Source organism: Hypanus sabinus, chromosome 5 (genome assembly GCF_030144855.1).
Source record: "Hypanus sabinus isolate sHypSab1 chromosome 5, sHypSab1.hap1, whole genome shotgun sequence".
In the NCBI taxonomy this organism is placed as follows: domain Eukaryota; kingdom Metazoa; phylum Chordata; class Chondrichthyes; order Myliobatiformes; family Dasyatidae; genus Hypanus; species Hypanus sabinus.
This window is the reverse complement of record NC_082710.1, coordinates 162,637,654-162,664,331: the sequence shown is the minus strand read 5'-3', so window position 1 is coordinate 162,664,331 and position 26,678 is coordinate 162,637,654. Positions and strand designations below refer to the sequence as shown.

Genomic DNA, 26,678 nt, shown 5'->3' with positions numbered 1-26,678 from the left:
CATTTTCAACTGCACCGCTCTTCCACCTCCAGTACGCCAGATTCCTGTGTCTCAGTATTTATCTGGGAATCCAAAGTGTCATCAAGACTGAGTCCAGACTGTTGAGCCTTCAAACTGGGAATGTCGTCTGAAAATGCAGACTGCCTTACTCTTTCTAAATCGGACATCAGATATTTATTAGAAGCTGAGGGATCTGGTGGGTCTGTTTCAAGATTTTCCTTTCTGCAGAACACTAAAATGAGAGAAGTGCATTTGTTATAGGAAGCAGGTAAGTCCCAGTCAATCAGCAGAAGCGTCACAGCAAGGGGAAGGGTGACAGACAGAGAGGGACACGCCTACAGAGACTAAGGCAGACAGAGGAATCCAGGTACTAACTCGCAGAGAATATTTCAATAACAGGCAATCTCTCCAAGTTAACTGGGGAATGTGAATAGACAAAGTAGTTCTATAACTTCAAAAGAAACTGTATACAGGTAGACCTGGTGTTACAGGAGATCTGTTTCTAAACTAATCTTTGTTTCCTGTAGCTACCCACATCACATTGACCTGCCTACACTTCCTCTAAAACAGTAAGACATAGGAGCTGAATTAGACCATCTGGCCCATCGAGTCTCCTCTACTCCTCCATCACAGCTGACTTATTTTCCCTCTCAAAACCATTCTCCTGAATTCTCAGCATAAACCTTAACAACTTGTCTTATCATTTTAACGATGATTTTCAACATTTACTCTAACACAGGGGTGTCAAACTCATTTTAGGTCACGGGCCGGATTGAGAAAAATGGGACTTCATGCGGGCCGGATCAGTTGTGCACGCGCGAATGGGAGTAAGGCAAGCGTGAGCAATGCACTGGCAGTGCATTGTGGGATTTGTAGTATTAGTGGTGCATGCACTATACCGGCGGGCCAGCTCTAATAGAGAAAAAATGTATTCATTAATGATATTCAGGAAATAAACCAGGGAAACCGAATAAACACAAAAAACCCTGAAAACCTGGTACCTGAATAAACTCAGCATTAGCCATATCATACGCCATAGGCGCTTCGATTACTGGGGCCAGCTTTAATAGTAATTAGATATTATCTCGCGGGCCAAAGATAATTCCACCGTGGGCCTAGAGTTTGACATATATGCTCTAACAAAACAATAATTAACTCGGAACACAGACTGTATCTTATATTATTGTAAACATATCATTATTGCAAACCTGAAAAGGTTCTTAACTTATGGGGCAATTTCTGTACGACATGGGTTCTGGAACCCGGTGAGCTGCCTGTAAGGGCACAGTATATACCCCAGGTTCTCTGGGCTGGGTGATCAGTGTCCAACAGAGAGCAGCATTATGAAAACAATGTATTAAATTTTAGGTATAAATTAGTCAATTTCTAAACACATGAAATGAAATTTTATCAAACAGTAGGAATCTATTTTAACAAAATACCTGGTGCTGTTTGTTCAGTGTTGATGCCTTCATTTGCATCTTTGATTCTACCTGAGAAATTGGTGCTTTACGGATTTTGTGGTAATGTAGTGGTCAGCACAACGCTTTATGGTACCAGCAACCTAGGTTCAATTCCCACCACTGCCTGTAAGGAGCTTGTATGCTCTCCCCATGACTGTGTGGGTTTCCTCCCACAGTCCAAAGATGTACCATTGCAAATTGCCCCGTGATTAGGCTCAGATTAAATTGAGGTTTGCTGGGCAGCATGGCTCGAGGGGCCTATTCTGCGCTCTTTCACACCTCTCCATCAGTCTCTACGGAGCCCAGTGGGAGTTCAGCTCGGAGGTTGTCAACTTCTGCATCCCAGCAGGAGTCCAAAACCGCACCTGCACGGCCAGCAGCTCTGTGAGGGAATTCAAGCAGAGCCCGGGAAACCCTCGTAGCAGCTGAAGTGGCTGCGAGATCGGGGAAGTTCTTTATTCTGGGAACCGTTGCAGCTTCTGAATGGTTTGGTAATTACTTACGGAATTGGACCACGTAGTCGGAGAGAAAGACCACAGCACCCACGATCACTGCTCCAAAGAATATTATCCAGACAATAAAGCTCATTTCACAGCCTTGATCTGAAATTGTACAATGTGATGACACTGAGTAAACTGACACCAAACGCCCACATCCACAATACAGTAACACATCTAATGGCACTTTCCACAACAAATTCACAGAGCAATGGCAAAGAGGACAGTACATGACCCGTCCTTCCACGTACCTATACAAGTGTTAAACACTTCCCAGAGCTTCTAGTACTGTACCTGCCTCAAGCTGTTCCTCTGTCAGATTGTTCCATCCCATCATCACACTTAAATCTTTCCCCTCTCACCCTAATCTATGCCCTTGTGTTTTGAACTCCCCTACCCTGGGGAAAAGACAGTCCAGCTTATCTCTGCCTAGCACTTTTACACAGTACTGTAGTAAGTTTACGTATTGCATTGCACTGATGCTGGAAACAAAGTTAAGCAGATTTCATGCCATACGTGAGTGTTGATAAATCTGATTCTGATCTGGGTATCTATTGTGGACTGAGGGTGGGAAGGGGTCAGGGACAGGGGCATTGTGGCGGGGGAAAGGAGAGGGGATGGAGGAGGGAGCACCAGAGAGCCATTCTGTAGTGACCAATCAACCAACTGTTTGGAATGAAATGCCCTTGCTTGGTGTCTCACCACCCCCCCACACATCTCTGGATCTCATCACTGCCATCTGTCCCACACCCCTCCCACAGTGCTCCACCCTCACCATTTCCAACACCCTTTGCTCCTGCCAGGTTTACAAACTCACTCTCTGTTTCACATTGACAAAAATAGTACTGTGCAAAAGTTCCAGGTGCCCTAGCTCTATCTATCTATCTAACTATCTCTGGATGATATACTGCTGTGCAAATTCTGAGGGGGTGGAGTGTGTGTATGTGTCTGTCTCACACACCCCTCAAATTTTGCACTGTACTGTATAAAGACCTAGGCTGGCCAAGCGCTCATGATGTCAGGCCCTCTAGTCTTGCACGAAGCACTGAAGAGAGCAGGGAGAGCCCGACCGGCTGACCAAGCCACAGGCCTGAGCATACATCTCTCTTCCTACCGCAGCAGACAACAAAAGACGAGCAGAAACTACCCTTGTGTCACCACTAAGTTTACTCAATATTATTGGGAGGGACCACCTCAGAGTCCTTATGAGAACAAAGAAACCACAGATCATCAAAAACATGCATTGCCATAAACAATGATGAAGAGCTGTAGGCAAACTCACAGTCTGGTTGAAATGTCAAAGCAGTGCCTGAAATTATGATCATGATGAAATGAAGTACAGCGATGGTCCGTCCCAAAATAGCTGTCAAACACAAAGTGTGACGATTAGAATGCATTGCTTCACTGAGATGAATGGAAAGGTTGTACAATGAATGTTCCAGTCTCTTACCTGCCCTCTTTTGGAGACAGCCTAGCCACCGGACAGCGAACTGCAGAACAGAAGTCAGAAACTGAAGGGAAATTGTGCAACAAGCCGCTACGAAGACAGGGTACGAACCTGGAGCAAAGATCCCACAGTAATTGTGAATGATTCACTCAGTAATTAACGGAAATTGAACAATGAGATGCAAGTATCCCATTCCGTAACTTCTCCAGAACTGTGCTTTATATACTGTTCCTGTACAGGTGGGCAACACTGGATCTATTCTTCACCTTGAAGCCTCTTGTTGGAAACCATTGTTTTTTGAAATAATACTTTTTGTAAGATTCATTCTTCCTAACAAGTATTGCCCATGTGATGTAATTGTTTTCAATTATGTACCCTATTGACTAAATTATCACTAAGGAATTTTCTTCACCTCATCTATAGAAGGGATAGATTTTTCAAGAGTGCCACCCTTTCTTTTATTTCTCTTTATTCTGTTTTGTTACACCCCTTAGCATTTGTTCCCATGAACTGCACCCTCACCAGCTGTGGGTAGACCAGGGACTCTCCTGGTCTCTGCCCCTCCACACAGCTCACATTCTTCAGCTCAGCCCTTCACCCATCTCTGCAGAAGGATGCACAGATTTCTAACTTCACTCCATCTGGAGGTGACAGACCTGAACCACCGGCTCTCCAGACTGACTCAGATGATGAGATAACCATCACTGCGTTCACCAGTGACGCTAAGAGGTGCGTCGTTGCAAACAGTGTGGGTGGGGGGGGGGGGGGGGAGGCTGCATCCCACTGTCCACCTCTCTCCACAGACTCCGCCTGACCTTGAATGTTGAAAACATGGTTACGTGAACATTTCAAGCAGGTGTACAGAGGTGGGGATGGAGAAAAGCCAGGTGAAGCCAGGTCGATGAAGTTCAGTGACTAACATCTGGAAGGCATCCTAGAGTTTGGAGCTGCAGTGGTGAAGGAGAATAGCCCTGGGACTGCCAGTGGTGGGAGCTCCCAGTGCAGCATGGTCCAATTAATTTGCAGTTCCCCTGCAGGACGATGTCATACAGGGAATGACATCACTGGCCAAGCAAAGGTGACCGGTGTCCACTGTACCCCACTGAATTTCCAGACAGAACATTACTGCTTTTCACTCTGGGGAAAAGCAATTCCTAATATTAAAACAAGCAGAACAGTGCTATGCAATTGACCCTGGCCCCAGATGCCCCAACCAACAGCGGTTTTAATCTCACACTTTTTTTCTCCATTAGTATCTCCACAATCTGCATCACATCATCCTCTATCCATCCAAACTCCACTGGTTGCATCACAGCCTGGTATGGAATCACCATTGCCCCAGAATGGGAAAACACCTATAAAAAGTGGTGGATATACCCAGCCCATCACATGAAAAAGCACCATCCATTATCGAGTTCCCCTACCATGCAGGCTCTATTCCTCTGCTGCCACCAAGAAGGTGGTACAAGAGCCTTCTTTGCATTTACAGTTTGTCTTTTGCATATTGGTTGTTTGTCTTTGTTTGGATGCAGTACTTCATAGATTTTATTGTACTTTTTTGTATCTACTGTGAATATCCATAAAAATGAATCCTAGGGTAGTACACGGTGACTTTGATAGCAAATTTAGTTTGAACTAATGTAACATTTTGATAAATGGCATCCAATAAATGACAAACTATTTTTATTCTAGTCTGGGGTCCAGAACTGCTCTCCATTTTTGAAAAGAGCAATTCTCATTGGAGTGACTTCAGCTTGAACCAATAAAAAGCGAGGTCCAAGAGGATTGGCCATTGTTGGAGTGGGCCAGTATTAGAGTGGTCAGGTTTTAGTTCAACAGGCTTCGCAAGAAAAGGTGCAGGCTGCCAGTGCTGAATCATTTGTTTTTTTATTGCGGAACTTGGGCTTGACAACTTGGAGACAAAGGTATAAGAAGCTCAGGGAGAAGAGGCTGAGTAAGTGACGTAGGTAAGTGAGAAACTCAAAGGTTTCGGAGAGAAAGCACAGATAAGGCAGCATCCTGGGAAACCAACTCGCGAAAGGTTCCACATCCTTCCTCCAACAGGCCCAACACGCATTCCTATACGACACCATGACCCTGCAGATTACCCCTACACGCTGGGTTCCCCCCCACTGAACCAACAACTGCTTTTCCAGGTTTATAATTATGCCTTTAATTTATGAGTTTCTTCACGTGCCTTCCGGAGTCCAGATACACAAACTGCCTTTCCTTGAAGGTGGAGGGGTGTGCTGAACACCACACTGATCGCACAGACAGAACATCACACACGTACCTTCTATGCGGATAAGTCTGATGAGGGTCGTGACGCAGTTCATGAGGGTTGTGATACAGGTCATGAGGTTACAGATATCCAGGAACTGCCTCCAGCATTTGACCCAGCTCACAGCTGCAATCAAGAAAAATACAGAACAGTCCAAATGTGAGACCTACATAAATGGTTGGATGCAGGAAACAGCAGAGAGCGAGCTCGCGGTAACGGAGCTGGGACTCGGGACTGGCCAGGCTGCTGGTGGCACTCAGCTCAAATACCAGCCCAGAGGTGGAGTCACCACCAGAGCACTGGAGGAGTCTCAGAGCTCACGGACCACTGGCAGCAAAGAGGAGAGAGCAGAGAGGAGCAAAAAGCACCGGAAAACAGCTCATCTTTGATATTGTATGCCAATGATCCATAGGCTGAGTATGGAAAAGACAGATATAATGCAGTCTCCCGTGTGTGTGCCCAGTGGAGGAGGAAAGAATGCAATTTGAATCATGCGTGTTTCATCCCAATGATTATGGGAGCTGTGGCAGCATTAATCAACACCAGCCCAGAAGTTGCAGTTTCACCCTGAACTCTGCTGCGAGGCCGAGGACTGGGTTATCACTGTACCCGGATGCTCTGGGGCAGTGGGCAGTCTTCTAGACCAGGGTGGAAACTGTTCCCCAAACAGGGCTGCAGGCCGAAATGCCTGAATGCAGAGATACTAAACGTTGAACAAGTGGTGTTTGTCCAGGGAGACCACTGGCAACGGATGAACCAGTTTTGAGGGATCCTCCAGCATGTGGCCCGAGGGACACTTCTCCTTCCCCTGGTGCTTTGAATTCATTGGGGTTTTTCTGGTTGGTCCAGCATCTATCGGGACCCCCAGTTACTCTCCAGGAAGTGGTTCTGAACTGAAATTTGGAAGAGCTTATGTGTATGAGAGAGAGAGAGAGGAGGAAGGGAGGTGAGTGTGCGAGGGTTGTGCATGAGCGAGGGGAAGAGCAGCGTGTGCAAGATGGGGGATAGAAAGAGGGCTGTGTCTGACCCTTCAAATTCCAGACCTGAAATTTGAATACCCCAGTACCTCCCTGTGTAGTGGATCCTTGATTCCCTTACTTGCAGATCGAAGTCAGTTCAGACTGACAACAGTCCACAATCTCTTCAGACTCCACAATCTCCATCAGCACAGGTTATGTGCTTAGCCCCCTCGCTCACTCACCTCAATTCCGAACTGATTCCACAACCCTCAGACTCACTTTCAAGGACTCTACAACTCATGTTCTCAGTGTTATTCATATAAATTACTTGCACAATTTGTTTTCTTTGGCACATTGGCTATTTGTCAGTCTTTACATAAAGTTTTTCATATATTCAAATCTATTTCTTTACTTTCCTGTAAAGGCCTGCAAGAAAATGAATCTCTACGTAGTATATGGTGACCTCTGCGGTGGATTCCAGTTAACTGGGCCATCGGTAGATCAGGGCAGCCACTTATTTGGCACAATTCTTAAAGAACAAAAATTAACTCAAGAAAATAACCAGGATTCCTTTCATTTATTTGGGTCACAATGATAAATACCTCTGTCTGTGTTGAGCTTCAAGTACCACAAATACTGCAAGACAGAAAGCACCGGAGACATCACCGACAGGACAATTATTGCAATGTCCTCTTGATGAAAATCTGCAATTAAAAAAAACTTTGAACAATGTTACACAGAGACGATGAAGGGATTTGCTATGTATTGCAACAAGCCTACGGTTCCCTTAATCTCCTGCAGGGATGGGAAAATGCCAATCCCTGCCCGGTCTCACCAAACTGTGACGTCACGCCTGTACCAACATGCCCTCTGAGAAGCACTTACTAGACAGCAACTTGTTGTGCCAGCCAAGAATGAACAACTCTGAGCAAAATTCCAATCTGACAGGAAGATGCAAAACTTGGGGCATGATGGATGTTCTTTCCCCAGTCCCAGAAGACACATTGCCAACCCCGGCTCTTCAGTAAGTCACCTGACCAGGGATGAAGATGCTATGTATTAGAAGAACTACATTACCATGGGACCGCATGGTAGTGTAGTGGTTAGCACAACGCTTTACAGTACCAGCGACCCGGGTTCAATTCCTGCCACTGCCCATAAGGAGTTTGTACATTCTCCTCGTGACTGCAAAGGTTTCCTCCCGCAGTCCAAAGGCATACTGGCTGGGAGGTCAATTGATCATTGCAAATTGTCCCATGATGAGGCTAGAACTAAATTGAGGGATTGCTGGGCAGCGCAGCGTGAAGGACATATTCCACGCTGTATCTCAATAAATAAATAACAAATTAAAAGAAACACCTATCATGGGTTAGTGTGGTTATTTTTAGGGAAAAATTTACCAATTGTTACCGTGGCTACCATGCACCGAAATTGGTTACCCATCAGCAAAATAAAACCAAGGATTATGGTAGATGGCAATACATTATTTCAATTTCTAACCAGTACTTTTTGCTCATGGTCCACCGAATCAGGAGGGAAAAAAAGATTTCTTCAGCCTTTTGAACAGGGCACGACTGCACAAACGTGTGGACATCAGCCAGTGAGAACAGCAGCCAGTGAGGAAATCTGCAGATGCTGGAAATTCAAGCAGCACCTACAAAATGCTGGTGGAATGCAGCCGGCCAGGCAGCATCTAGAGGGAGAAGTGCTGTTGACATTTCAGGCCGAGATCCTTCGTCAGGACTAACTGAAAGAAAAGATAGTAAGAGATTTGAAAGTAGGAGGGGGAGGGGGAAATGCGAAATGATAGAAGACCTGAGGGGTGGGGTGAAGCTATGAGCTGATAAGGTGAGTGGCAAAAGGGATACAGAGCTGGAGGAGGGAAAGGATCATGGGATGGGAGTCCTAGGGAGAAAGAAACGGGGAGGGGAGCACCACATAGACTTCTCTAACTCCTGTTAATGCCCCTCCTCCCCTTCTTATCCCATCTCTATGATTTATTTATTTTCCCCCCTCCTTTTTTTTCTCTCTGCCCATCACTCTTTGCCTGTTCTCCAACTCCCTCTGGTGCTCCCCTCCCCATCTCGAAATATCGACAGTGCTTCTTCCTATAGATGCTGCCTGGCCTGCTGCGTTCCACCAGCATTTTGTGTGTGTAGTGAGAACAGCCAGATGAGTTTAAAAAGATAGATTTAAACAGCAGGATCCGGAGAAGCGGGTGTCAGAGTAGGAAGGCTTTGGCTCAACGGGGCTTCGGCGATAATGGGTCGAGGCGAGGTTGTATATCTGTTTAGAATACAGACAGTAAGTCTGTGTGTGAGGCCGGTTATCCGTGCGCGGTGTCAGATGTGGGAGGTCCAAGAGACTCCCAACCTCCTGGACGATTGTATCCGCACCCGGTGCATCGAGCTGCAGCTCCTTAGGGACCTCGTTAGGGAAGTGGAGATGCAGCTCAATGACATTCACCTGGTCAGGGAGAGCGAGGAGGTGACAGAAGTTATAGGCAGGTGGTCACACCAGGGCCATGGGAGACAGACAAGTGGGTAACAGTCAGGAGAGGGAAGGGCAAGAGGCAGATGCTAGAGAGTACCCCTGAGGCTGTCACCCTTAACAGTAAGTACTCCTGTTTGAGTTCTGTTGGGGGAGACGGCCTACCTGGGGGAAGCAACAGTGGTTATGCCTGTGCCATAGTCTGGCCCTGTGGCTCAGAAGGGTAGGGAAAGGAAGAGGATGGCAGTATTGATAGGGGACTCCATAGTTAGGGGGTCAGACAGGCGAGTCTGCAGGAAATAAATGTGGATGGTCGTTTGCCTAACAGGTGCCAGGGTCCAGGATGTTCCTGATCGCATCCACAATATCCTAAGTGGGAAGAACAGCCAGAGGCCGTGGTACATATTGGTACCAATGACATAGGCAGGAAAAGGGAGGAGGTTCTGAAAACAGACTACAGGGAGTTAGGAAGGAAGCTGAAAAGCAGGACCTCAAAGGTAGTAATTTTGGGATTACTGACTGTGCGACGTGACAGTGAATATAGGAACAGAATCACGTAGAGGATAAATGTGTGGCTAAAGGATTGGAGCAGGGGGCAGAGATTCACACTTCTGGATCATTGGGACTTCTGTTGGGTCAGATGTGACCTGCACAAAAAGGACGGGTTGCACTTGAATCCCAGGGGACCAATATCCTGGCGGGGAGGTTTGCTAAGGCTATTGGGGAGAATTTTTGTGGAGCAGATATGGAGACAGATTCTGCAAAGGTGCAATAATAACAGGGTTGTCGTGATGGGAGATTTTAATTTCCCAAATATTGATTGGCATCTCCCTAGAATGAGGGGTTTAGATGGGGTGGATTTTGTTAGGTGTGTTCAGGAAGGTTTCTTGACACAATATTTAGATAAGCCTACAAGAGGAGAGGCTGTACTTGATTTGGTATTGGGAAGTGAACCTGGTCAGGTGTTGGGTCTCTCAGTGCGAGAGCATTTTGGAGACAGTGATCAAAATTCTATCTCCTTTACCATAGCATTGGAGAGGGATAGGAACAGACAAGCGTTTAATTGGAGTAAGGGGAAATATGAGGCTATCAGGCAGGAACTTGGAAGTATACATTGGGAACAAACGTTCTCAGGGAAACATACGGAAGAAATGTGGCAAATGTTCACGGGATATTTGCGTGGAGTTCTGCATAGGTACGTTCCAATGAGACAGGGAAAAGTTGGTAGGGTACAGGAACTGTGGTGTACAAAGGCTGTTGTAAATCTAGTCAAGAAGAAAAGAAGAGCTTACAAAAGGTTCAAAAAACTAGGTAATGATAGAGATCTAGAAAATTATAAGGCTAGCAGGAGGGAGCTTAAGAATGAAATTATGAAAGCCAGAAGGGGTCATGAGAAGGCCTTGGCAGACAGGATTAAAGAAAACCCCAAGGCATTCTACAAGTATGTGATGAGCAAGAGGATAAGACTTGAGAGAATAGGACCAATCAAGTGTGACAATGGAAAAGTGCATATCAAGTCATCAAGTCTATGAAACCAGAGGAGGTAGAAGAGGTACTTAATGAATACTTTGCTTCAGCACTCGCTACTGAAAAGGAGCTTGGCTAGTGTAGGGTTGCCTTGCAGTGGACTAAAAAGTTTGAGCATGTAGATAGTAAGGAAGAGGATGTGCTGGAGCTTTGAAAAGCATCATGTTGGATAAATCGCCGGGACCAGACGGGATGTACCCCAGGCTACTATGGGAAGCGAGGGAGGAGATTGCTGAGCATCTGGCGATGATCTTTGTATCATCAATGAGGACGGGAGAGGTTCCGGAGGATTGGAAGGTTGTGGATGTTGTTCCCTTATTCAAGAAAGGGAGTAGAGATAGCCCAGGAAATTATAGACCAGTGAGTCTTACCTCAGTGGTTGGTAAGTTGATGGACAAAATCCTGAGATGATTTATGAATATTTGGAGAGGCATAATATGATTAGGAATAGTCAGCATGACTTTGTCAAAGGCAGGTCGTGCCTTACAAGCCTGATTGAATTTTTTGAGGATGTGACTAAACACATTTATGAGGGTAGGACAGTAGATCTAGTGTATATGAATTTCAACAAGGCATTTGATAAGGTACCCCATGCAAGGCTTATTAAGAAAGTAAGGAGGCATGGGATCCAAGAGAACATTGCTTTGTGGATCCAGAACTGGCTTGCCCACAGAAGGTAAGGAGTGGTTGTAGATAGGTCATATTCTGCATGGAGGTCAGTCAGCAGTGGTGTGCCTCAGGGATCTGTTCTGGGACCCCGACTCTTTGTGATTTTTATAAATGACCTAGATGAGGAAGTGGAGGGATGGGTTAGTAACTTTGCTGATGACACAAAGATTGGGGGTGTTGTTGATAGTGTGGAGGGCTGTCAGAGGTTACAGCCGGACATTGATAGGATGGAAAACTGGGCTGAGAAGTGGCAGATGGAGTTCAACCCAGATAAGTGTGAGGTGGTACATCTTGGTAGGTCAAATATGATGGCAGAATATAGCATTAATGGTAAGGCTGTTGGCAATGTGGAGGATTGGAGGGATCTTGGGGTCCAAGTCCATAGGACATTCAAAGTTGCAACACAGGTTGACTCTGTGGTTAAGAAGGCATACACTGCATTGGCCTTCATCAATTGCGGGAATGAGTTTAGGAGCCGAGAGGAAATATTGCAGCTATATAGGACCCTGGTCAGACCCCACTTGGAGTACTGTCCTCAGTTCTGGTCGCCTCACTATGGCACAGATGTGGAAACCATAGAAAGGGTGAAGAGGAGGTTAACAAGGATGTTACCTGGATTGGAATGCATGCCTTTTGAGAATTGGTAGAGTAAACTCAGCCTTTTCTCCTTGGAACGACGGAGGATGAGAGGTGACCTGATGGAGGTGTATAAGATAATGAAAGGCATTGATTGTGTGGATAGTCAGAGGCTTTTTCCCCACAGCTGAAATGGATATCACGAGAGGACACAGTTTTGAGGTGCTTGGAAGCAGGTACAGAGGAGATGTCAATGGTAAGGTTCTTATGCAGAGAGTGGTGAGTGTGTGGAATGGGTTGCCTGCAGTGGTGGTGGAGGCAGAAACGATAGGGTCTTTTAAGAGACTCCTGGATAGGTACATGGAGCTTAGAAAAATAGAGGGCTTTGGGTAAGCCTAGGTAGTTCTAAGGTAAGGACATGTTTAGCACAGCTCTGTGGGCTGAAGGGCCTGTACTATGCTGTAGGTTTTCTATGTTTCTATTATACCCCCTATTCGATGACAGGTTAAGTGTTAATCTGTTCAGGAAAAAGTATTATTTGCAGATGAGAGCTGAATAGATGACAAATAATAAAAAATTAGAAAGCAGGAATGGTGGCTCAGAGTTACAGAGATAAAGACAATACCCCTCCTCAGCCTCAATTCAAGCTTCCTCGATTGAGAGCCGTGTGGGTGGACTGAAGATGCTGAAGCAGTTCTGTGGAACAGAGGAGGGCGTGAGAAGATCTGACAAAGGGATTTGAAACCAGAGAGGTTGAGAACTAGAGAATGTAGAAGGATGATGATTAGCAAAAGAATCCAAGCTGGTCAGGGTATATTGTCGAACTTTGCTTTAAGAATTGTTGTAGTCGAGACAGATTTAATTGTGCAGCAGGAAAAGGGAGTAGGTGGATTACTCAGAGCTAGTACAGACAAGATGGACCCAATGGCCTCCTTCCATATTGCAAAATTTCTATGAACTTTTAACACTCTCAGTGCTGACAGATTGATTTCCAAAGCCGGCCACTAAGCGATGATGTCAAATTTACTCTCAGAATAAGATTTATTAACCAAACTCACCAAAAATGATTAGGGTGTAATTAACCTGGATGGAGACGGCCGGATTGCTTGCCACACAGGTATAAATTCCACAGTCTCGTATTGAGGGATTCATGATAATAAGACTCCGATTGCCATCTGTAAGCTGGTGAAGCTGGGAGATTTCCACTCCATTTTTCCACCATTGATACTTCTGAGGATCTCCAGTGACATTGCACAGGAGCCAGGTAGTAGAAACGAAGGAGGAGGAGGAGTTGGTCAATATCACAGCTTCCAGCAGGTCATCTGAAGAGCAGAAAGACTAGCTTTATTTGTACTTTAAAAACATATAGTCAAATGTGTTGTTTTGCGATTGTTCAGTCCGGACGTGTTGACATGTTAACATAGCATGTCCACAACTCACTAACCCTAATCGTACATGAATAAATTCTCTTGGGCTTCAAGCCAGGTGCAGGTATTGATTTTAACTGATGTTTCGATGACAAGCTCCGCCATCTTCATCAGGAACAATGCCTGGGCATCTAGTCCAGTGGTATTTACACCCCTGTACTCCACCCCTCCTGAATGGTTACTCCGCATCCAACCAGGTTTCCACTGTCCCACCTCATTTATAACCAAATTCCAGTTCTTACTTAGAGGAAGAGCTTTGCCTTGGATTAAATTCTTTTCCGCTAGTTTTATTTCAATGGCTTCCTTCACCAGGTGGTCCCAAAAGCCACCGGCGTGGCACAGTTTTGTGCCGTTGAAGTGAATCCTCTGGCCGCTGTGAACGCAATGTTCTGCCACGGCCAATTGATATTGGTTTCAGTGCAAACCTGATTGGATGAGGACTAACCATTCAGGAGGGATGGACAACAGGGGTATAAATACCACCGGACTAGGCATACCCAGGCATCATCCCCAATGAAGATGGTAGAGTTTGTCGTTGAAATTTCGGTTAAAATCGATACCTGCAGCCGGCTGGAAGTCTGAGAGAAGTGTATTGGTCACATATGCCTGGATCCTTTATCACCATCCGTACATGTTCGGAATGTGTGAGGAAACACACGGGCACAGGGAGAACAGACAAAATGCCTACAGACAGTGACGGGAATTGAGCTGCAGTCAGTGACAACTGGCGCTGTAAGGCGAATGTGAAAAGCACTGTGGAAGCTGCAGCAAGGCAAGGGTTCTGATCACGTCCTGGGAAGCACAGAATGCAGAGAGTGTGCAGAACTTTCATCAAATGTCTGGGGAAGAGAGGACTTACACTTCACCCACGTATCTGTGCAGCTCACGTTTCAATCTGGGATTTGCCCTTAGCCATACCAGGAATGGGACAGATGACCAATTAATGAGGAGTCAGGGCAAAGTGAGCAACAGGGCTAACAAAAATATCTGTGGGCTGAAAGGCCTGTTTCAGTGTCATCTTTCTCCATGACTCTGACTGAGAGGAAGATATTAGCCTAAACAGCCAATCCCAGTGTTGATAAACCCACATGTACAGTATTGTGACAAAGTTGTGCTTGTGTGTGTGTGTGTGTGTAGGGGGGAGGGGGGAGAGGGGGGGGACGGGAGAGGGGGGGGTACGGGAGAGAGGGGGGGGTACGGGAGAGAGGGGGGGTACGGGAGAGAGGGGGGGTACGGGAGAGAGGGGGGGTACGGGAGAGAGGGGGGTACGGGAGAGAGGGGGTACGGGAGAGAGGGGGGGTACGGGAGAGAGGGGGGGTACGGGAGAGAGGGGGGTACGGGAGAGAGGGGGGTACGGGAGAGAGGGGGTTACGGGAGAGAGGGGGTTACGGGAGAGAGGGGGTTACGGGAGAGAGGGGGTTACGGGAGAGAGGGGGTTACGGGAGAGAGGGGGTTACGGGAGAGAGGGGGGTACGGGAGAGAGGGGGGTACGGGAGAGAGGGGGGTACGGGAGAGAGGGGGGTACGGGAGAGAGGGGGGGACGGGAGAGAGGGGGGGACGGGAGAGAGGGGGGGACGGGAGAGAGGGGGGGACGGGAGAGAACGAACGACAGTGCCCAAGTACTGAATATTATGTCTTTCCAGTTACCAAATAACACTTAATACTACTGAGCTAACATTATTTGGCATCTGGAAGGACATAATATATCAAACTGGACAAAGTCTTAGGCACATAAAGCCTAAGACTTTTGCACAGTACTGTACATGCATTAAATAAACTTGAGTCTTGAATCAGTTATTAATGTACAGAATTGCAAGAAAATGTAACCACTCACCGAAGAGAGACAAATGTATTACTTTCAGTTCACAGTTGTCTACCTCCAAAATGTAATCTCCTTGGTCTCCAGCTTTTAATCCATTTATCATCAAAGAACCATTGGAACGAAAAAAGCGCAGACGCAACTTGAACTGTTCACTGGGCTCTGCCCACTCCTTGTAATTCGGGATGTGATGTAAAATGGTGAGAGGGCTTCTGTGGCTGCTGATGAATGTCCAAATGATCTCTTGCTTCTGTGGTTTAACTCCGACTTCCGATTGTAGGAAGATTGATGAACCAAGCTTTGCAACGGCAGCTTCTCGTTTGACTGATGAGGGCAAGAAAAGAAAATGTAACTGTTAAATCTAGGAAGACGGTTGTGGGACACTGGAACAGGGTGACAAGGAGTCAGTGTATGATGGGTCTGGGCCTCTACTTGCTTGAGTTTAGAAGAAGGTGGTCGTGGGGGCAGCATGGGGAGGAACAGAACCTTACTGACACACATTCACTATCGAAAGGCAAAGATAGAGTGTACTGTACACGGAAGAGGCCAAGTCATTCAGTATATTTCCGGTGGCTGTAATGGAGTAGGTTGCAGTAGCTACGTGCTCCGAAATTATTTGCTTACTTTGCTGTTTAAACCTATCTCGGTGAGGGCACCATGAGTAGAAAACACTCAAAAAAAGACATTACTTTAGAGACTTTGACTGAAATGTTTCAACAAATGTCAATTTCGTGATCAACAGTTTTGGATCATTCAAGATTATCCACCGGAAGTTCTAAGAGCTCGACAGGCTTTTAAAGAGGTCATGTCTGATCTTTTTAAGCTTGGCTGTCGCCTTTCTCTCAGAGATCCGTGTAAACTCAAGGTTACTACTTCTGATAACAAGGTTTCTTGGTTTACGAAGCCTAAAGAAGCTAAGAAATTTTTACATAGTCTCCATTCTTAAACTCAATCTTGAGTTGCTTTATGTTAAATGTTTTAATTTCAGATGTTCAATCAAGTAATTGGCGCTTTGTTAAAACTCGTATAATTTTTCTCCAAGAAACTTATATTAGTAAAGATGATATTTCACGTTTTTTCAAAGGATGAAAGGGTACACATTTTCACTCACCCTCTCAATCTAGATCAAGAGGCGTCTCTATCCTGTTTGATCAGAATGTATCCTTGATTCAACATAATGTAATTTCTGATAAAAATGGGCGCTTTGTTATTGTTTCGGGTAGTCTTGAGAATAAACTAATCATATTTGCGAACGTATATGCTCCAAATACAGATGACCCCTTGTTTTTTGAATGTCTTTTCTCTTTTCTGCCTGATTTGAATCAGTATTCCTTAGTGATGGGTGGAGATTTTAATTTTTGGCTTGAACCTATATTAGACCGCTCTTCAAGTAAAACCCCTGTCACTAATAAATCAGTCCTACTTTTAAAATCTTTTTTTATTTCAATGTGGTTTTCTTGACATGTGGCGTTTTTTACACCCCCAAGGAATATTCATATTTCTCTCAAGTTCATCATATGTACTCTCGGATTGATTTTTTTAATAGATAGAAACTTGCTTCCACTGGTACAATCCTGTGATTATAAGGAGATTGCTTTGTCTGATCATGCACCTGTGCTTCTGGCTTTAAGATTACCTGTTTACTCTGTACCAAATAGAAGTTGGCATTTTAACTTATCATTGTTATCTGATAAAAATTTTCTAAAGTTTTTGGAAAACCATATTACTTTTTTCTTTAAAGAAAATTTTAAAGGAGATACTGCTGGTAATATAGTTTGGGATACTTTTAAAGCATATATTAGTGGAGAAATTATCTTTTACTCTACCTATATAAAGAAAAAAGCTGACAAAGAAAGGTCTGACCTAGCAGCAATATTAAAAGATCTTGATCGAAATTATGCCCTATCTCCAGATCCAAGTATATATAATGAGTGTATTGAAATCCAATCCAAGTATCATCTTCTGCTGACTTACCCAATTGAACGACAGCTATTGAGAGATAAAACTCAATTTTACATTCATGGGGATAGAACTGGTAGTTTATTAGTCAATCGCTTAAAAGCTTTTACAGCTAATCGTCAAATCACAGAAATTTTTAAAGATAATGGAACTAGGGTATCCGACCATTCTGAAATTAACAACGTATTTAAAGACTTTTACCCTAAGTTGTATCAGTCTGACTCTTCTTCAGATGATATCTATATGAATGCTTCTTTCAGTAATATCAACATTCCTACATTGTCTGCTGATAGTCTAACACAGTTAGATCAGCCTACTTCCAATGAAGAAGCAGCTGAGGCTATACGTGCTTTACATTCTGGTAAGACCCCAGGACCTGATGGCTTTCCTGGGGAGTTCTATAAAACTTACACTATGTTACTTACACCTTATTTATCCTCTGTTTTAACAGAGTCCTTTAAATCAGGTAAACTCCCTCAATCTTTTTATGAAGCTTTTATTTCTCTTATTCTTGAAAAAAAATAAAAATCCAGCTGAATGTTCTTCATACAGACCGATTTCTTTATTAAATGTTGATGCAAAAAATTTATCCAATATCTTAGCTCGGAGACTTGAAAATATTTTACCATCTATTATATCACATGACCAGACAGGATTTATTAAAAATTGTTACTCACATTTTAATATACGTCGGTTATTGAATGTGATACATTCACCATCCAAAAAAATAGATGCAGAAAAAGCCTTTGATAGGATTGAGTGGAGTTTACTTTTTAAGACCTTAGAAAAGTTTAATTTTGGACCTAATTTTATTCGTTGGATTAAATTAATCTACTTGTCTCCTACCGCTCAGGTTATTACTAACTCCCAAATTTCTAAGCCCTTTAAATTACAGCGGGGAACGAGACAAGGTTGCCCTCTTAGTCCTTTACTTTTTGCTTTAGCTATAGAACCCTTAGCAATAGCATTTCGAGAATCTAAGGACATTTCTGGTATACTAAGGGAAGGTATGACTCATAAAATTTCATTATACGCTGATGATATTTTACTTTTTATCTCCAACACTGAAACTTCTTTACCTTTGGTTCTGTCTTTAATTACCCAGTTTAGTTCTTTTTCAGGATATAAGCTGAACCTACATAAAAGTGAGCTATTTCCTTTAAATGATCTAATGTCATTAAATGCCAAATTTCCGTTCCAAGTTGTTACAAGTCAATTTATGTATCTAGGTGTAACAATTACTAAAAACTTCAAGAATTTATTTAAAGAATACTTAAACACTTTATTGAATTATGTGAAAAAGACGCTTTCTAAATGGTCCCCTCTTTCTTTATCCCTAACTGGCAGAATTAATTCGACTAAAATGAAGATTCTTCCTAAATTTTTATATCTTTTTCAGGCCTTACCTATTTTTATTCCTAAGACCTACTTTGATTCTTTAGATTGAATTTTAACATCTTATATTTGGAATAATAAACAAGCTTGTTGAAGTAAAGTTTACCTACAAAGAAATAAAGAGATGGGTGGATTAGCCCTACCCAATTTTAGGTTTTACTACTGGGCTGCCAATATAAGGAATATTACTTTCTGGTCCTATTATATTTATCGTAAAGATTGCCCATCATGGGTCTCCTTTGAAGTTAATTCTGTAAAAAATTCCTCTATTGTCTCTCTTCTTGGATCATACTCTTCTTTTTCAGCAAATAAAATAACAGATAACATAATTGTTAAGCAAACTTGCAAGGATTTGGGCTTAATTTAGGAATTCTTTGCTTTAGCGAATTTTTCATTATCATCTCCTATTCTCCTTAATTATTTTTTTATCCCTTCCATGACTGACAAAGTCTTTAAAGATTGGGATGAACTAGGTATTAAGTGTTTTTGGGACCTGTTTATCTCAGGATCTCTTGCTTCATTTGACCAATTGACAAATAAATTTGCACTCCCAAAAACACATTTTTACAAATACCTTCAAATTAGAGATTTTCTACGTTTCCATTTAACTACTTTTCCTATAGCTCCTGATAAAAATTTACTGGACGATCTTTTAAATTTAAAACCTTTTGTTAATAGTTCTATTACTGGTATCTATAACTTGTTGATTGATTCTAGACAAGACTTTTAGATGAAATAAAAAAAAAGCTTGGGAGGATGACCTAAATTGTCAGATTTAGTTGGAATAAAATTCTTAAACAGGTTAATAAATCATCTTTCTGTGCTCGTCATTCTCTTCTACAGTTTAAAGTGGTTCATAGAGCTTACATTTCTAAACAGAAGCTGCCCAGTTTTTACCCGAATGTTTCTCCAATTTGTAATAAATGCAACTCTGCTGATTCCTCTTTTAATTCATATGTTTTGGTTTTGCCCTAAAATGGAAAAGTTTTGGCGGGAAGTATTTCACACCTTCTCACAACTTTTTAGGGTCCAATTTGACCCAAATCCCTTACTGCCTTGTTCGGTATTATTGCAAATGAAGATATAACTTTAAATACTCCTTACTTACAGGTTTTAGTTTTTACCCCTCTTTTAGCAAGAAGAGCAACCTTGCTTAAATGGAAGGAGTCTACCCCTCCTACACATCTTCAATGGCTACGTGATATTATGTCTTATTTAAATTTAGAAATGATCCGCTGCTCAGTCTTAAATTCGAAACAATCTTTTTATGATATCTGGGGACCTTTCCTAAATTATTTTTCCAATTTATAAAGTTTAACAGTGCACAGACTTTTATGTATATTTTTATCTTCTCTTCTTAAGCGAATATGTCTTTTTTTTTCTAGTTATCCATTATCATCCATCAGCTTTTTTCTTTTGTAGTTGGTAGGGGGTTGAATTTTTTTATATAAATTTTTTTTTTATGATGTATGACTTACCTTTGAATTTTTGATTACAGAGTGGTATACCTTTATGTGTTATGCTATAACATTTTGATCAATTTTATTACAATATATGAATGTACACAATTTATGTTGAGATGTATCTATGTGTTGCACTCTGTAAATGTTTTTTTTTCTTCTGAATAAAAATATTGTAAAAAAGAAAAAGAAAAAAAATGGTTTTGGAGGGATCTTAAATCTGCTGCGATGAAATTGTAGGTCAGACTCAATGGGCCGAATGGCCTAATTCAGCTCCAGCGTCTTATAGTTGTATGACCGAAAATGAGCACCTGTTACATTAGCAGAAACAAGACCATTCACCACAGTTTAGAACCTGGTTCTGGCAGCCAATTTACACATAATTAACTCAATCTAGGCTAAACTGTCAAAAAAAAATTTCAAAGGAGAAGACAGCTTGGGTGTTTTAAACCAAATGGATTGTAGCTTTGGCTGCAAGGATGAAATAAAACACAATTTAACAAGACAGCCAATTGTAAACACATTTGTCGATCCTTCTTCATCCCAACCTATCAACCTCAGCACAGACATCACCTGTGAGATGTGGCAGTCTTGTGGGAACTTCCCTCTCCCACAGAGTCACATCTGCCAGAAGTGCTTGTGGCTGGGCGATCTGAAAGACCATGTGAGGAATCTGGAGCAGCAGCTGGATGACCTTCGATTCATAAGGGAGAATGAAGGAGGCATAGATGAGAGCTACAGGGAGGTCGTCACACCTAGGCTGCCGGAAGCAGGTCGTTGGGTGACAGTCCGAGGGGAGAAAGGAAAGGAGAGTAGACAGTTAGTGCAGAGCACCCCTGTAGCCATTCCCCTGATTAATAAGTTTTCCATCCTGGATGCTGTTGGTGAGGACGACCAACCATGTGTGAGCCACGGTGGCAGGGCCTCTGGCACTGAGTCTGACCCCGTGGTGCAGAAGGATGGGACAGAGAAGAGGAGAGCTATCGTCATTGGAGACTCTATCGTCAGGGAGCAGACAGGAGATTTTGTGGACAGAAGGATGGGACGGAGAGGAGGAGAGCTTTTGTCATTGGAGACTCTATCGTCAGGGGAGCAGACAGGAGATTTTGTGGACGTGAGAAGGAAACCCGTATGGTTTGTTGCCTCCCGGGTACCAGGGTCCGGAATGTCTCTGATCGGGTGCACGACATCCAGGTACGAGAGGGAAAGCAACCAGAAGTCGTGATACATGTTGGGACCAACGGCATAGGCAGGAAGAGGGATGAGGTCCTGAAGTGTGAGTTTCAGGAACTAGACAGAAGGCTGAAGAACAGGACCTCAAGGGCGACGTTCTCAGGATTGCTGCCAGTGCTACGTGATAGTGATGGTAAGAATTGGAGGAGTTGGCAGCTGAATGTGTGGCTGAGGAGTTGGTGCAGGGGGCAGGGTTTTAGATTCTTGGATCATTGGGATCTCTTCTGGGGAAGGTGGGACCTGTACAGATTGGATGGGTTGCACCTGAACTCGAGGGGGAGCAATATCCTTGCTGGTAGGTTTGCCAGCATGGTTCGGGAGGGTTTAAAATAATTTGCAAGGGGGATGGGACCCGGAGCGATAGAGCAGTGAAAGAAGTGCATGGAGTAAAGCCAGTTCCAACATATAGGGAGACTTTGAGGAAAGAGCAGCAGAATAAAGGGTGTAAAGATAGTAAGGTAGAAGGGCTAAAGTGTGTGCACTTCAATGCAAGAAGCATCAGGAACAAAGGTGATGAACTAAGAGCTTAGATACATACATGGAATTATGATGTAGTGGCCATTATGGAGACTTGGCTGGCACCAGGGCAGGAATGGATTCTAAATATTCCTGGATTTCAGTGCTTTAAAAGGGATGGGGAGGGGGAAGGGGAGGATGGGTGGCATTACTGGTCAGGGATACTATTACAGCTGCAGAAAGGGTGGGTAATGTAGCAGGATCCTCTTTTGAGTCAGTATGGGTGGAAGTCAGGAACAGGAAGGGAGCAGTTACTCTACTGGGGGTATTCTATAGGCCCCCTGGTAGCAGCAGAGATACCGAGGAGCAGATTGGGAGGCAGATTTTGGAAAGGTGCAAAAATAACAAGGTTGTTATGATGGGTGACTTTAACTTCCCTGATATTGATTGGCACTTGATTAGTTCCAAGGGTTTAGATGGGGCAGAGTTTGTTAAGTGTGTCCAGGATGGATTCCTGTCACAGTATGTTGACAGGCCGACTAGGGGGAATGCCATACTAGATCTAGTATTAGGTAACGAACTGGGTCAGGTCACAGATCTGTCAGTGGGTGAATATCTGGGGGACAGTGATCACCATTCCCTGGCCTTTAGCATTATCATGGAAAAGGACAGAATCAGAGAGGACAGGAAAATTGGGGAAGGGCAAATTATGAGGCTATAAGGCTAGAACTTGCAGGTGTGAATTGGGATGATGCTTTTGCAGGGAAATGTGCTATGGCCATGTGGTCAATGTTTAGGGATATCTTGCAGGATGTTAGGGATAAATTTGTCCCGGTGAGGAAAATAAAGAGCGGTAGGGTGAAGGAATCATGGGTGACAAGTGAGGTGGAAAATCTAGTCAGGTGGAAGAAGGCAGCATACACGAGGTTTAGGAAGCAAGGATCAGATGGGTCTATTGAGGAATATAGGGTAGCAAGAAAGGAGCTTAAGAAGGGGCTGAGAAGAGCAAGAAGGGGGCATGAGAAGGACTTGGCGAGTAGGGTAAAGGAAAACCCCAAGGCATTCTTCAATTATGTGAAGAACAAAAGGATGACAGGAGTGAAGGTAGGACTGATTAGAGGTAAAGATAGGAAGATGCACCTGGAGGCTGTGGAAGTGAGCGAGGCCCTCAATGAATACTTCTCTTCGGTATTCACCAATGAGAGGGAACTTGATGACGCTGAGGACAATATGAGTGAGGTTGATGTTCTGGAGCATGTTGATATTAAGGGAGAGGAAGTGTTGGAGTTGTTAAAATACATTAGGATGGATAAGTCCCAGGGGCCTGATGGAATATTCCTCAGGCTGCTCCACAAGGCGAGGGAAGAGATTGCTGAACCTCTGGCTAGGATCTTTATGTCCTCGTTGTCCACAGGAATGGTACCGGAGGATTGGAGGGAGGCAAATGTTGTCCCCTTGTTCAAAGAAGGTAGTAGGGATAGTCCAGGTAATTATAGACCAGTGAGTCTTACGTCTGTGGTGGGAAAGCTGTTGGAAAAGATTCATAGAGATAGGATCTATGGGCATTTAGAGAATCATGTTCTGATCACAGACAGTCAGCATGGCTTTGTGAAGGGCAGGTCGTGTCTAACAAGCCTGATAGAGTTCTTTGAGGAGGTGACCAGCCATATAGATGAGGTTAGTGCAGTGGAAGAGATCTACATGGATTTCAGTAAGGCATTTGACAAGGTTCCACATGGTAGGCTTATTTAGAAAGTCAGAAGGCATGGGATCCAGGGAAGTTTGGCCAGGAGGATTCAGAATTGGCTTGCCTGCAGAAGGCAGAGGGTCGTGGTGGAGGAAGTACATTCAGATTGGAGGGTTGTGACTAGTGGTGTTCCACAAGGATGTGTTCTGGGACCTTTACTTCTTGTGATTTTTATTAATGACCCGGATGTGGGGTTAGAAGGGTGGGTTGGCAAGTTTGCAGACGACACAATGGTTGGTGGTGTTGTAGATAGTGTAGAGAATTGTCGAAGATTGCAGAGAGACATTGATAGGATGCAGAAGTGGGCTGAGAAGTGGCAGATGGAGTTCAACCCGGAGAAGTTTCAGGTAGTACACTTTGGAAGGACAAACTCCAAGGCAGAGTACGAAGTAAGTGGCAGGATGCTTGGTAGTGTGGAGGAGCAGAGGGGTCTGGGGGTACATGTCCACAGATCTCTGAAAGTTGCCACACAGGTAGATAGGGTAGTTAAGAAAGCTTATGGGGTGTTGGCTTTCATAAGTCGAGGGATAGAGTTTAAGAGACGCAATTTAATGATGCAGCTGTATAAAACTCTAGCTAGGCCACACTTGGAGTACTGTGTCCAGTTCTGGTCACCTCAGTATAGGAAGGATGTGGAAGCATTAGAAAGGGTACAGAGGAGATTTACCAGGATGCTGCCTGGTTTAGAGAGTATGCATTATGGTCAGAGATTAAGGGAGCTAGGGCTTTACTCTCTGGAGAGGAGGATGAGAGGAAACATGATAGAGGTGTACAAGATATTAAGAGGAATAGACAGAGTGCATCTTCCCCAGGGCACCACTGCTCAGTACAAGAGGACATGGCTTTAAGGTAAGGGAAGTTCACGGGGGATATTAGAGGAAGGTTTTTCACTCAGTGAAAAACTGGTGCGTGGAATGCACTGCCTGAGTCAGTGATGGAGGCAGATACACTAGTGAAGTTTAAGAGACTACTAGACAGGTATATGGAGGAATTTAAGGTGGGGGGGGGGTTATATGGGAGGCAGGGTTTAAGAGTTGGCACAACATTGTGGGCTGATGGGCCTGTAATGGGCTGCACTATTCTATAGTCTATAAGACAAAAGAGCAGAATTTGGCCATTTGGCCCATCAAGTCTGATCCACCATTTCATCATGGTTAATCCCATTCCCTCTTAATCCCATTCTCCTGCCTTCTCCCCATAATCTTTCACATCCTGACTAATCGAGAACCTATGAATCCCTGCCTTAATTACATCCAATGAACTGGCCACTTCAGACATCTGTGTCAGTGAATTCCACAGATTTCGCACCCTCTGACTAAAGATATTCCTCCTTATCTCTGTTCCAAATACAGTCCCTCTAATTTGAAGCTATACTCTCTTGTCCAAGACTGCTCCACCGTAGGAAACATTCTCTTCACACCCGCTCTATCATAGACCTTTCAACATTCAATAGGTTTCAATGAGAACACCCCCTCATTCTTCTAAATTCCCGTGAGTACAGGCCCAGAGCACATTATTGCTGCTCAGATGATAACCATTTAATTGCCAAAATCATTCTTGTGAACCTCCACTGAACCCTGTCCTATGTCAGCAAATCCTTTCTTAAATAAGCGGCCCAAAACTGCACACAATACTCTGTTCCAGCATTTTGTGTGTGTTGTATATAGTTGTTGCTGCTTTTGTGTGATTCCCTGGCTTTGTTAGCATATGTTTCTGGTCAATAAAAACTAAAAAAGGTTTTTTAAAAATTTTCAAATGTACCTGCCGACATGCGAAAATGTTTGAAATGCATTTCCTCGTCTGTGTCTTTCACGAAGCAACTCAACACAGTGGCACAGAACCCCCTCCGCCAACTGAAGGCGCTCACTACGGCGAAGAGCGACGCAGAATTGAAAATTAGGGTTACGGCGGAGCTCGTACACACAGGATGGATGACGTCTACGTTGCAAATAATCTATCATTGAGTTTCTTAAATAACGATTGCTTAATGAAATAATTTATTTTCAATGTTCCTCCAATGCGACGTGCCTTTCCTTTCCTTTAATAAGTACACAGCACAGAATAGCCAGGTCTCTGTATTCACTAATTCACTGCTCGTAAACCAGACTAAGCCCACATATACAAAAATTAAAATCCAAAACTCGAGGCTTGGCTAACGCCCTGTGGTGAACTATGTGCCTGTCGGGGCATGCCCCTGCTGACTGCTCCTGTGGCTCTTCCCACAGGCCCCTGTATAAAGGAGATCTGCGGCCTGACGCTCGGCCTCAGTCTCCAGGACATAGTATGATGGACACTCACTCCTGGTTCCTTCTTCCAGTCAATAAAAGCCGATATCTCGCCTACGTCTCAGTGTGAGTTATTGATGGTGCATCACGCCCTCAAAAAGTTTTGTTCTCTTTCTTCATTATCTATTCTACATAAATCTCATCCACCACTTGTTGGCACGTTCCACTTCAGTCACCCGCTTTCTCCTCACTGTTTACAAACACATGGGCAAACCGACCATCACCGGAATCAACTTTCCCCTTGATTCACTAAACAAGATACAAGCAGACCTCTCACGTAACTATCAGTGTACACAGAAAGTCTGAAATCCGGCCATTGCAACTTATTTGTCGGGGATGAACACCCCCGGCAGAAATCCCACGCGGAAAACTTTTACAAGTCATGCCGCCGAGCGGAATTCCAAGTGGCGATGCGGCTGCAAAGCCGAAACGGAGACTCCTTACCTTCGTTACTGGACGCTCCAAGGAGCCACAGCAGCGACAGGCAGGCGATCGTCCACATCTTCAGTGACCGATTAAACTCCGGGGCCGATGCTATCCCAAACCTAAAGTGAAGTCAGCGACCCTTCAAAGCCCGGGGATCTCGTCCTGTTCTCGCACCGCGGGGCCAGAGACCAGCTGCTAACCAAAATAAACAAATGTTCTTGCAGATACAAAACTGTAACTTCGCCTACAGGAAACCAAACTCATCGACTGATAAAACTTTTTAAAAGTCATGTGACTTTCCGGTGTATGCTGCCCTCTGGAGGGGGGGTGGGGAGTGGCTGCATCACTTTTTAGCTCATCAGCTGATGATTTTCCGGTAGTTCCTGATTTTTGCACCAATCTGTATTTGTGAAGCAAATTCCCTCCCTGATTCACCCTCCCCCTCCCCCCCCCCCCCCGAACTTACGCTCAGCTTGTCCTGTTCTCTACCAAGCGAAGTTAAATCCCCACAACACACACAAAGTGCCGGAGGAAATCCGCAGGCCAGGCTGCTCGTGTGGAA

At 44.2% G+C, this 26,678-nt stretch overlaps 1 protein-coding gene across 1 annotated transcript; it reads right to left on the bottom strand.

The window, feature by feature from the left end:
* Positions 1-3: 3 nt before the first annotated feature.
* LOC132394523 (uncharacterized) lies at positions 4-26,378 on the bottom strand. Its single transcript, XM_059970792.1, has 9 exons — positions 26,135-26,378; positions 15,171-15,479; positions 12,968-13,231; positions 7,250-7,351; positions 5,701-5,814; positions 3,411-3,518; positions 3,243-3,323; positions 1,967-2,065; positions 4-232 (listed from the first exon to the last, which is right to left on the bottom strand). Exons 1-9 carry the CDS (start codon positions 26,190-26,192, stop codon positions 6-8), a joined length of 1,362 nt encoding a protein of 453 aa, XP_059826775.1. The 5' UTR covers positions 26,193-26,378; the 3' UTR covers positions 4-5.
* Between the last annotated feature and the right edge of the window lie 300 nt (positions 26,379-26,678).

What these genes read in the sequence shown, in the direction of transcription:
- LOC132394523 (XM_059970792.1), bottom strand. Translation starts at nt 26,192, where the DNA reads ATGTGGACGATCGCCTGCCTGTCGCTGCTGTGGCTCCTTGGAGCGTCC. An exon ending in AATACATTTGTCTCTCTTCG is followed by an intron (nt 13,232 to 15,170) that starts GTGAGTGGTTAC and finishes TCTGCTCTTCAG; the next exon opens with ATGACCTGCTGGAAGCTGTG. An exon ending in CAGACTTATCCGCATAGAAG is followed by an intron (nt 3,519 to 5,700) that starts GTACGTGTGTGA and finishes TCTTTGCTCCAG; the next exon opens with GTTCGTACCCTGTCTTCGTA.